Below are 13030 nucleotides of genomic sequence, written 5' to 3' on the forward strand. Positions count from 1 at the left end.
ATATGGATGGAGAAACTACGCTATCTTGAAACTGAAGATTAAAACTTGATCTTCAGAATGAATCTATTTTTCTATGGACAACTAGTTGTGTGAATAAAAACGAAGAAAGAAATCGCGGGGTGTCAGATCTGGAGATCTAGCAGTCCAATGTTGGGGTCCTACCCTTCTAATGAAATGACCTGAAATACTGATAAATACTTTTGCTAGTGCATGAATATCATCAATGTTTCAATAACAATAAGACCAGACCAATCAATAGATTTCCATAGATCCAATAATGACTATAACGGAATCAGTGAGGAATTCGAAAGTGCGTTTATGATACTTATTCGAAGTGCCAATCATTACCTTCACTGAAAGACCAAATGAGGTGAAAATCAATTCGGAAAATTACTTCAGGTCCACGTTGTCCATAAAAAGCGATTCATTCGACAGATATCAAGTTATAATTATTATTTTCATGATAGCGTGGTTTTTTATTTCTATTTTTGTTCATTATCAATAATAAAGCTTATTAGTACTGTAAATGACTTATCTGCATAACCAGATATGCTATAAATATCAAAAACAAATGCAAGACATATATTGAGAAAGAAAAACTTCAGTTGAACATTTCCAATTCCATTTTTAGATTTCCACATTTGATTGGCGATCATATTCATCCCATTAATTAATGTGAAGTAAAAGTCAATATGCAGCTCTGTTTTTTCAGAGGCATTTCACCACCAAACAATTATTCATTAAAAATAATCCACTGATAAGGCATAACAAAGTTTCATTGATTTTGAGAAAATCAATGCAGATACCTGAAAAATTCAAAATTATGACGAAAAACAACAAACAGAGTGTTTTGCATGAGTTTTAATTTGAATATAGCCTCAATGAGTCCGGTCCTGTGTTCGTCAACTTTTAATGTTCTGTTTTATTGAAACTTACAAGTTTAAGCAGATAATGAATTTTTATCCGAATCCAACTAAAATAGTTGGATAGCCGAACGAAAATTCGGGAAATTCGAATAAACCCCTCTGTAAATCGGAAACGGAATGCCTAAGACACACATATGAGGTGTTCTTGAACTCAGCTCAATGCCCTCTATTCACGGTTTCCGTTTGTTCGTTTACTTATTGTGAAACACCCTGTGTACTGAAAAATCGCAAAAGACTCCTCGAGAAATTAAGAAATGCCATCAAATCAAGGAGTTTCTTTTGATCCGCTATGATGAAAAATGTCAATATCCAGTTATTATTATTATTTAGGGTGACTCATCGAAAATCCCCAATATCTGAAAAATCAAGGCACTTTTACAAAACGTAAAATATATTTATCTGAACCGCCATAGAGTCCTCTACCCGCAGGTTTTATATTATCCATTCATTACGCCACACCCTGTATAATTATTATTATTATATCAATGTATTGAAAATAAACAGACATGAATACGAGCCGGTTGTTCTGTTTGAAGGTGAAGCTCCTCTTGCTTCAAACTTCTTTTAATTATTTTGACTACCATTCATGCAAGATGATTTTTGTTGAAGAATTCAACATTCTTGTAATTATCCGTTCATTTCTTCAAGAGATACCCATTCCCTACCATCTTTGAGTATTTCACTCAATGCTAACACTGCATCAGATGCATTTCATCTTCGGGTTGATTTTTTTGAATTGTACAACTGATGTAACGTCTTCAACCTTCAGCCAAAGAAGATAAACAACAGTAACTTTCCTCAAACTACTGATCACTTGTATTTTCCATGTAATTAAATAGATTTGATAAGTCTTCAATCAGTTTGTATAAACGTCAATTATGTTCGTTACATATTTTCGACTTAATATTTTCCGAAGTGATTTGACATTGTGATGAAATACGTAATTACTGATGTAACGTCTTCAACCTTCAGCCAAAGAAGATAAACAACAGTAACTTTCCTCAAACTACTGATCACTTGTATTTTCCATGTAATTAAATAGATTTGATAAGTCTTCAATCAGTTTGTATAAACGTCAATTATGTTCGTTACATATTTTCGACTTAATATTTTCCGAAGTGATTTGACATTGTGATGAAACGTAATTACTGAGAGTCTCACGTAGAACGGACTACGTAGCACTGATTTAAAACTCAAAAATGTTTTGACAAGCGTCTTAACGCAACATTTAGTACCATACAGAGTGAAAGGTATCCAATTTCCATGGCCAATCCAGTGCTAAAATGAAAGTGAATGAAGTATAGAAGCTGAAAGTAAAACGTATATCTTCGTTGATTCATGCGGGAAAAACATTTCAATGGAGTTCCTAATATCGTGAATATAATACCCAAAAATTAGATTACTATTTCATACCAGAACAAATTCGGTAAAATTGTCTTTGGAATTAATCTCATATGTCACGAAAAATTTCATTGTCATGTATCATTCATTTTGGGACCTATATGGTATTGAACTGCCCTATCGGACGAAGTATCGTAGACATAAGCATATTTATGCAAAACTGTCCAAATTCATTTACACCGAGATCACGATCCTTATCAATCAATTATTAGCGTATGAAATTTATTAATATTACTATCGTTCTCGAACTATTTACAGGTTTCAATATGTGTGAATGAATCGGAAGAGCAGCTGTATTCTATATATGAGTAGAATTCAAGCTGCCTTACGTTCTGTCCTCCTGAAATTTGGCAACGTTGCGGGAGGTGAGAGCGCACTACTAATAAGAAATATATGCGGAGGTAGTAAGGTCTGATTGGTTTGAAGAAAAATTTTTCGATAAAAATCTTTTCCCCTCTTTAGGTACCTCTGTTATTCACCTTCCCCTCTACATATATAACCAAAAATTATTCCAATTATATAACTCCTTCACCCGGAGGTCAGGTCGCCCAATGAACTTAACGGAGGTAACAACGAACTACGGGTTCATATATATATATATATATATATATATATATTTTTTTTTTTTTTTTTTTTTTTTTTTTTTTAATTTCACACTTATTGTGGTGTTGTACAGTGTTGCCTGGGCGCGGACGCCAAAAGCAACCCCGTCTGTCAGTGAGGGTAGAGCACTCTGCGAATTATGTTCACCGTTCCCAATATTACCGCCTTTTGCATCCACATTATTGCATTGTGCGGCAAGTTCAGTTCTTTGATGTGTTGGGTGGTTCTTTTAGGGACTAGTCCGTTAACAGAGATCACAAGAGGCATTATCTTAACCTTTTCCAGCTGCCACATGTCCTTGATTTGTTGTGCTAGTGCCTCATATTTTGTGATTTTTTCCACGTATGTTTTTGAGAGGTTATAGTCCTGAGGCACAGCGAAGTCTATTATCAGTGCTGTTTTCGCTACCTTATCCCAGATCACCATATCCGGTCGGTTGTGCTCAACGCTCCTGTCCGTCACGATAGTCAGGTCCCAATAGATCTTGTGCTGCTCGTTCTCCATCACCGGCTGAGGAGAGTATAAATGATGCGGAGTAAACTTCTCAAGAAGGTGCTTTTGGAGGCACAGAAGTTGGTGTATCACCTTCCCCATGTTGTCGTGTCTGGACAGATACCTGGTGCCTGCGATCGCCGAGCATCCAGATGACAGGTGCTGGACTGACTCCTCAGCGCCGTTGCAAAGCCTGCATTTCGTGCTCTCTATCCTCTGCTTCATAATATATTTGACGTATGTTCGTGTCGGCACAACCTGATCCTGAATCGCCAGAAAAGTACCCTCTGTTTGCGGGAATAAATAGCCCTGAATCAGGTAAGTGTTGGAGCTTTCTAGGTCTACTTCCGGCTGATGCAGGCTGGTGTAAAACCTCCCATGAAGCGCCTTCGCTTGCCATGTTTGCCTGAAAGTTTCCAAGCAGTCTCTTGCAGGTTCTTCTGTACCCTCTGTCTCGGTCGCCGTGGAGCCGCGGCGAAATGCAGCCACCCATCGATGCACAGGTAAGTTGGAGTTCGCGAAGAAGCTATTCATCTTTTCTTTTTCTTTCAGGCTTACTTCCTCGAGACTACTCATACCTCTTCCACCTTCCTTACGAGGCAAGTACAGCCTTTCCACAGCCGAGTTCGGGTGCAATATACCGTGTTTTGTGAGTAGATTTCGGATGTTTCTGTCCACTTGTCCTAGTTCAGTTGTTGACCAGGAGAGTATACCAACTGTGTATGTGAAGCTTGGCACGGCCCAGATATTTATTGCCGTTATCTTATTTTTTGCTGAAAGTTGCGATCTTAGTACTTTGTTTACTCGTTTGAGGAGTTCAATCTTGGTGTTGTCTTTATTTTCTTTTTGTTTGATTTCGTAGGACTGTTGTATTCCTAAATATTTGTATCTATCCTCTGTACTCAGACTGGTTATCTCTCGTCCGTCAGCAAGGATGACGCTATCCTCCGCCGTGATCTTCCCTCTTCTCACGTTGACTGTTGCGCACTTCTTCAGTCCAAACTCCATGGTAATGTCTTCGCTATATCTTCTCACCAATTCCAGCAGACCCTCCAGTTGTTTTTTTCCTTTCGCATAGAGCTTCAGGTCATCCATATAAAAAAGATGTGTTATTAGGGTCTGGTCATTAATGGAATAGCCATATGAGGATCTGTTGAGCATCTTGCTCAGCATGTTGAGGGCCAGACAGAACCACATCGGGCTCAAGCCATCGCCCTGGAACATGCCTCTCTTTATATGTACCTCAGTTGTTCGATATGAAGCTGCCTTGTTGTAAACCATGAGTGTAGTGCGCCAGGTGGACATTAGGTTTTCCAGTAATTTTATTACTTGCTTGTTCACCTTGTAGGTCCTGAGGACCTCGAGGAGCCATGAATGGGGGACAGAATCAAAGGCCTTCCGGTAATCGATCCAAGCCATCGATATGTTTTTGAGTTTTTTCTTTGCCTGTTTAGTTATTAAGTTATCGATCACCAAAAGCTCCTTGCTCCCTCGTCCCTTCTTCTTACAACCATTTTGTTCCCACGCCATGATGTTATTGGCTTTCAGGTGGCGGTTTATTTTGAAGGCGATGGTTGAGGTCAGGATTTTGTATGCAGACGGGAGACAGGTGATCGGTCTGTAATTGCCTGGTTGGCTCAGATCCCCACTCTTTGGCACTAGGATCGTGTTGCCATGCGTAAAGTATTTTGGCACGGTGTCTGGGTCTTCAAGTGCCGCAGAGATAAACCTAGCAATCACTTTATGTGTGGAGGGTAGGGACTTCCACCAATAGTTGTGTATACTGTCGATTCCCGGTGATGCCCAGTTCTTCATCCTGCTTATTGTTGCTCGCACATCCTCCTCCGTAATTGTTATCGTGGCCATTTCTTCCATGTCTCTGCACTCCTCGATCTCCCGTTTTATCCAAGGGGCCCTCTGATTGTGCTTCTTCTCATGCGACCAAATATCCGACCAGTATTCTCTAATTTCCTCTGGTTTTGGGGGAGTTGCGTCTTTATTCTCTCTTCCTCTCTGGAGGAATATATATATATATATATATATATATATATATATATATATATATATATATATATATATATATATATATATATATATATATATATATATATATATATATATATATATATATATATATATATATATATATATATATATATATATATATATATATATATATATATATATATATATATATATATATATATATATATATATATATATATATATATATATATATATATATATATATATATATATATATATATATATATATATATATATATATATATATATATATATATATATATAAAGAAAAGCATTAAAATCGCAGAGCTTTTCTCAAATATTATATTCGCGTTACCTGGAAAGGCCGAACTGACACTTTATAATAAATTTTGAAGTTTTTTCGAATTGTCATAATAAATAGTTTCAGTTTAACAATTATATTGAAGAAAGTTGAATTAGAGGCTTTGAATGTTGTTTCCCTCTATTTTTGCAGGTTTGTTATATTGTGAGTTTTGTTATTGTTAATAAAGATACCCTCTATTTTTGCAGAGAAACGCAATTGAGTCTCAATTCATTTTAAATAAGAACTTCATTATAAAACAACATTTTCTGCATCTATTCCACAAATCATGGATAAACTGAGATTTGATTTCACCGTAAAACCAACAGCGGATGGAAAATCAAACATTTTAAAATCAAGATGTACCAAAGAAATTTTAGAAAGAGATAGGAAAATAGCATTTCAAAATTCAGTGAGATCACATGAATATAATAAAAAATTATTCGACTCACACAGGAAAGATTATAAATTCAAAGAGGGAGACCTAGTCTATGTAGAAAATGGAAATCGGCTCAATAGGAAGAAAATGGAAGAATTGAGGATTGGACCATTCGAAATTCTGAAGAAGATTTCCGATTCAATCTATCAAGTTGATACTGGACACAGAAGAGCAGAATCAAATCTTTTTCACATAACGAAATTGTGTCCAGTGTTTGTTAGTGAATGAACGAGTACGTGCATTCTAATTTGAGGGGGGGAGATATAAAGAATAGCTATTATTACAACTAGGGAAATATATTCATATTTCCCGTGGTGTAATCAATAGTTTTTTTCTGATTGAAATAATCTGTTATGGGGAAATCATTGTTAGATTGTATATGTTTGTAATAATTAAATTTTTAACGTTGCTATGGGCCATGTTTCTGAAAATCATGGTTGACTGGTTTCATTTTGACGTCTTGTCAGAAATAAAATTATTGAAATTATGTCGAACTACGTCGAAACTCAATCGGCAAAAGCCCGTGAATCTTTGGTTCCGGCCAAATCTCAAGCTGCCTACACTAGAGAGTACGATTGCTTTCAGGAGTGGAAAAGAAAAAATTTGGTGGACGGTGTGAGCGATAATATTTTGTTAGCATATTTCCAAGATTTGGTATGTTGCTCTGATTCTTGTTATTCTTGATGTATGATTAATTCATTCGATCCCCAGTCGCAGAAATATTCACCAAACACGTTATGGCCGAAACTATCGATGTTAAGATCAATGCTACATTTGAAGGAAAAAACTGATGTCAAATTATTCGATGAAGTCGAAGCATTTGTTAAGAACAAAAATAAAGGATACGTTCCTAAAAAATCAGCAGTGTTGTCCCGGGAGCAGCTCAAGACATTCTTGAGTGAAGCTCCTAATGACGTTTTTTTGATGTATAAGGTAAAAGTTTAATTTTGATTTCCTCTGTTTATAAGATTTTTACATTCACAATTTTGAAGGTTGTTTTAATAATGGAAATCTTTGGCGCCTGCAGAACACAAGAGCTGGTGAATATGCTATCTTCAGATATCGAAGATCGTGGGTCGGTAATCATAATTAAAGTCTCAAAAACTAAGAATGATATAAACAGAATATTCACTATAATTGATGAAGAAGATCTGGGTGCTGCTCGTTTGGTGCGGGAGTATTCGGCGTTGCGTCCGCAAGGCGTTCTTAGGTTCTTCGTAGCTTATAGAGATAAGAAGTGTACTCTTCAGCCTGTCGGCAAAAATACCTTCGGAAAAATTCCGAGTAAGGTTGCTGAATGGTTGGGATTAGATAATCCGAAAATGTATACAGGCCATTGTGGAAGACGAACATCCGCGACTTTGGTTGCCGATGCGGGAGCCTCAATGACAACACTCAAGAGACATGGTGGTTGGAAAAGTTCGTCTGTTGCAGAAGGCTATCTGGCTGACAGTATGCTGCACAAAAATAAGGTAGCGAAGATGATAGCAGGTGTGGAGGGAGAGCCATCTGCAGCATCACAGTCTTTGAAGACCGTTTTGGGAGAATCGTCCGAGACTGCTGCTGCACGGAATGTTCTCAAGAAAACTGTAGTCTCGTCGACGAATAATTATGAACAAGATATTTCTTCTTCCTTTGTATCTGGTGGAAAAACTTTCAGTGGAAATTTCAACAATTGCAGTTTCCATTTTGTTACCAAATAAAGAAATAAAATATGATTTGACGTTTTGAAAGAAATATGATTTGACGTTTCATATTTCCCTAGGGAAATATGAACTGACATTCCATATTTCCCTAGGGAAATATGAGTGTGTTATGACACATGGTAACTAAGGCGATATAGCTCAATATTGGTTCGATCAGAAAAAAAAGCATTAAAATCGCAGAGCTTTTCTCAAATATTATATTCGCGTTACCTTGTTAATAAAGATACCCTCTATTTTTGCAGAGAAACGCAATTGAGTCTCAATTCATTTTAAATAAGAACTTCATTATATATATATATATTAGTGATGAAAAGATTGATAAACCAAGATTTGACCTTCATTCATTCATGTTGCTGAGTTGGTTATTTTCAACATAATTTCGATTCTGCAGAGCCACTTGAAATGATAATTAATAATTTCTGGAGCGACTATACGAACTTTGAAATTTGCCTGAAAACACTCACAGTATTTATTTCGTCGTTTTCCAAATGATCCTGAAATATTGAGTCGTGTTCGGACGCGTTTAAGCTCTTCAAGCTTTTGTGTTTCCTGGGAGGAGCAGCTGGTGTGGGCTCTGAAGCTCTGCGGTGTGCATCGTGGAGTTCCATAGCATGAAGCTTGTATTCGTTATAAGATTCGATTATCTGCCCATCCTTTATCTGATCGTTTTCGTAATGGGGTGGGCCTTCTTCATCATCAAGTGATTTTTCCATTCTTTCCCTTGGGGTAAGTGGAATGGTCTCAAAAAACGGTACGGTGTCGAATTCTTGTTTTCTTCTTCTACTTTTTCTTTTTGGTCTGATAGGTGGCATGAAAATGTAGTCCTTTTTTTCCGATCCAGGTTCGTTTCTACAAGGAGAACTAATTCAGACGCATGTCACATGTCGATATAAATATCAATAAATAAATAATTAAAAATAATTTCATTTATTCATAAATAAAGGTTAACCTGAATTCGAGAATATCCTCCTCTGTAGGATACAGAGGAGGATATTCTAGAGGTCGTTTGAAAGAAATGGAGTCCAGTGAACAATCGGTGGGAGGCGGAGGGTTACAGAGATAAGATATAATGGGATTTTACGTAGCAAATACTCAAGTAATTCTAACTTAGCTGTTGAATCATTCATCGAAACGAAAATATTTTCCCAAAAATATTTTTTTTGTTTACTTTCTTCTTGTAGAATTTTCATGAAATAATTAGGATACATCGAGAAAAATGATAATCTAAGCATAAAAAATGACGAAATTAGTTCCTCGTTTTGAAAGCTCTCTGAAAATGCAAATCCGTCTTCATCTTTTCCACGAGATCGAAAAATCGATTATTTCTGTACTCAGTAGCGAACGAGGCATGATTCGAAAGATTTTATTATATCATATTGTGAAAAAACATGCCTAACAGCGGGCAGAAGTTTTAAATCAATTTGAAAATCTGTCAGTATTCTAGTTCTAGATTTTTAAGATTATAGAAAGGGCATGATTGAATAATCCCGACATAGGTTAGGTAAGGTTAGGTTAGGTTTTCTAGATTTTGAGTTATAAACAGAAATTAAGTTTTGACGATTTAGAAAAATTCTCATAACTTTTTTGTCTCTAAAGTTACAGATCGGAAATTTGAACCTTCTTAGGCACTTTTATACGAAGTATCTACTGACAAAAGTTTTTTTCCAATTCAAAAATAACGAATTCAATAAAAGTTTGCGCCTAATGATTCGAAATGAAAAAATATTTTGAGCTCGTCAGTGGATTCTACGTAAAAAAGTAGGTACATGTAGAAGGTTTAAGTTTCAGATCCGTAACTCCAAAAAAAAAATGTAATGAGAACTTTTCGAAATGGTCGAAATCTCATAAATTGATAATAATCTAATCTAATAACCAGAAATGAAAAATCGTAGGAGGCTACGATTTTCACCATTCTTGGTTTATCTGAAAATGTGCCCGAAAATGTGCCATCCGTTTTCTTCTAGCTATTATAGGTCTCGAGATTCCCTCAGTAGACAACGAATTATGTCCATCCTGTACAATTTTTTCAAAAACTTTCGAATCGACACTTGAGATTGATATTGGACCGTAGTTTGTTATGTCATGAGGATTTCCGCTCTCGAATATTTTAACCACAATAGATTTTTTGAGAATCATCGGGAACTTTCCTGATGTGACGAATAAGTTGATTAAATGAGTTAAATGACTGCTTATTACTGGAGCAACTGCTTTAAGTATTCTTACTGAAATATGATCGGATCCTGAACTCCTTTTGTTTTTCAAATTTGTTATCGCTTTCTGAATCTGACTTGGTATACAACATTGAACCACCATGTTGATTCTGAATGCAGAAAAAGAAGTCCGCTTGGTCATAGCCCGGGACTGACACAGCATTGACATTATCCAAATCGCCCCAGTGTTCCATCAAACTTCGCACATCGGGACTGATTCTTTCCACTAACACTTCCAGGCTATCCAGCTAATTCGAAAGGCACTGCATTTGCATAAGTTTGAACTCTTCGAAATTCGAGTTATCTGAAGGGAAAAATCAATTCTGTCAATCTTGGTTTAATTTCCTGTTTTGAAAACAACGTTAAACGTTCACTTCGTTTGGCCAATTTGAACCATCAAGAGCCTTCTCGTATTCCGAGATTGGGATGAGAACTTTGAACGAAGAATAAGATTATGGGTAGCTTGGATTTATTTTCTCGCAAATGACATTCAATAAATTTTTTTCTAGAAAATTTTGCAGATTTTCTATTGTGATATTTGGTCTAAGATTTGACACGTGACAAGCCTTAAACTTATCTAGCCCTTCCAACTCAGAGCTCCCAGAATAAGTTCCAGTGACTAGGGGCGGGACGGACGATTAGATCTTTTATGATTAACCACCTTCCAGTCAGAGTCCCGAACATTGGGCGAAATTTCGTTTACATAGGGGCCGGTTGCCGTGTTCAGTTGCGTGGATTTCCCATGATCATTTCCGCCAGCATTGCGACGAGTAGATTGTGCTGTTATTGTGTTGGAAGGAATCACAGTGCCAGATCTTGCGACTTCCGCTTTATTCCATAGAAATAATAATATATATACTTACTCTAGAATGCTAAGCCAGTAGTAAGAAATGCGGCGAAAAATTGACAGTTGTCGTTAAAACGAATGCGCGACATTAGTTTATTTCAACTCGTTGCCTAGACTTTCCTACCTTATGTCAGTCGAATTGTTTATTTGGTATAAATGAGAAATAAACATATTTCATTCGGTAAAAGAACTTATATTTCGGTTCATACAGGACTTCTTGTCGGTATTGAACAGATGCATGGATGACTAATTGTGTTTATACATGGTCTTTCACGAGGAATCTCACCCATATTTATACGGGAAACTACTGAACGTATTTTCATGAAATTCAGCACTTATAAGTATTTCACGATGCTGATGAAATCTAAAATATTTTCAAGGCATGAGCACCTCCGGTTTTTCCGAAAATGACGTTAACTTCCGTTTTTCAAATTGGAACACCATTTTTTTATTGCAGAAATAGATTCCTTAGAAAACTTCAAGTTATTTTGATGTAACATTTTTCAGTTTTGGTTGGACAATTCTCTCTGAGCGGAAAAATTCGAAAAAAAAATCGAAAATAGAGCTCCGCTGAAACAAGAATAACTTCGAGGTTTTTGGATGGAAAATTTTCATTTTTGACATTTTTCAAGATGTAAGATTGATGTAACCACTTTGAAAATCGAAATCGCGATTCATGATACAGGGGGTGAAAAAATCGCTTTCAAAGTTAGGGATGACAAAATCGTGAAAAATCAATTTTTTCAAATTAGAACCCCATTTTTTTATGGCAGATATTGAATCTACATTAAAAAATAATGTGAGTGTATGCATCACACCCTTGCCCTAAAGTGGATATTTTCTGAGTTATTCACAAAAAACTGTTTTTCGTCTTGAATTTTCAGCTATTTCTTTTCCCTTCACGTCAAAAAGATGAAATTTTCAGGAACTGTTACTTAAACCATGTTTGAGATTTTACTACCCTAATATGCAAGAGAAAAAAGTTACAGGTTGTTCCTAAATAGATGGCGAATTTTGATTCGAATTTGTATCGGAAACCTCTTTATTTCAACTAATCGGCCAACGGTTTTCTCTCCAGTGATAAATAAATAATTCCTCATGAACCATATGCAAAAACTTAACATCTTTTACATTCTTTTTTTTTTAATTATAGATATCATTAATTACATCTGCCAAATTCCTCTTTATTCAGTAGCATTTTGTGTTTACTATTAATTTGGTGATAATTCGTATTGAGTTATAAAATCGATCACTATGCCTAATTTTACCAATGAAGATTATTTAAATCTCATTCTACTTCATGTAGAGTGTAATAAAGTTGTAGATAGAACGATTCGACTGTTCATTGAGAGATTTCCTGACCGACCCAGACCAACGGGAGATACCATTAACAGAACCATGACAAACTTGAGAAATGTCGGATCTTTCGTTAAGAAAACTATACACAGAGAAAAAAGTGTAGTAGAAGATGAGAACAACGAAATTACAGTTCTTGCATATTTTCGTGTGAATCCTCAAAATTCTCTCAAAGATGCCGAGATTGATCTGGGATTATCTCAATCGAGTGTTTGGAGAATATTAAAAAAACATAAAATGCACCCATATAAATTCAATAGGGTACAGCATTTGAAGGAAACTGATTTCGTCAGAAGAACAGAGTTTTGCGAAGCTATGATGATTCGATTTCAAGAGAATGAAAACTTTTTGGACTGTATAATTTGAAAAGATGAATCTAAATTCACAAAGAATGGTTCTTTCAATAGGCATAACAGTCATTATTGGGATGAAGAGAACAACCACCACTTCAGACAATGGAACTTTCAAGAGACCTGGAGTTTCAATGTTTTTTGCGCCATCAAAAATAATGCAATTCTCCATGTTCATATTTATGATGGGACTTTAACTGGTGAGATATAATAGAACACTACACATGTTTGCATTATTTAAAGAATGTTCTCCCTTAGGAGATAGATATTCTGACATATTGACTCAAATAATTGAGCCGCTAGTACAGAACCATAATGACTTGTGGTATCAACAAGATGGCGCGCCTCCACAC

The 13030-nt window shown here is 36.0% G+C and overlaps 2 protein-coding genes across 5 annotated transcripts in view; one reads left to right on the forward strand and one right to left on the reverse strand.

Moving 5' to 3' along the window:
• LOC123315586 overlaps positions 1–13030 on the reverse strand; it is a 622910-nt gene that overhangs the window by 66485 nt on the left and 543395 nt on the right. For all 3 annotated transcript variants that reach the window (XM_044901350.1, XM_044901359.1, XM_044901344.1), the window contains one exon: positions 8379–8763. In XM_044901350.1, coding sequence (XP_044757285.1) covers positions 8379–8763 — 385 coding nt within the window. The remainder of the gene's footprint in view (positions 1–8378; positions 8764–13030) is intronic.
• The window catches only part of LOC123315617, a 69317-nt gene that overhangs the window by 46222 nt on the left and 10065 nt on the right, over positions 1–13030 (forward strand). The gene's annotated exons all lie outside the window — the stretch shown is intronic.

Source organism: Coccinella septempunctata, chromosome 1 (genome assembly GCF_907165205.1).
Source record: "Coccinella septempunctata chromosome 1, icCocSept1.1, whole genome shotgun sequence".
Lineage (NCBI taxonomy): Eukaryota > Metazoa > Arthropoda > Insecta > Coleoptera > Coccinellidae > Coccinella > Coccinella septempunctata.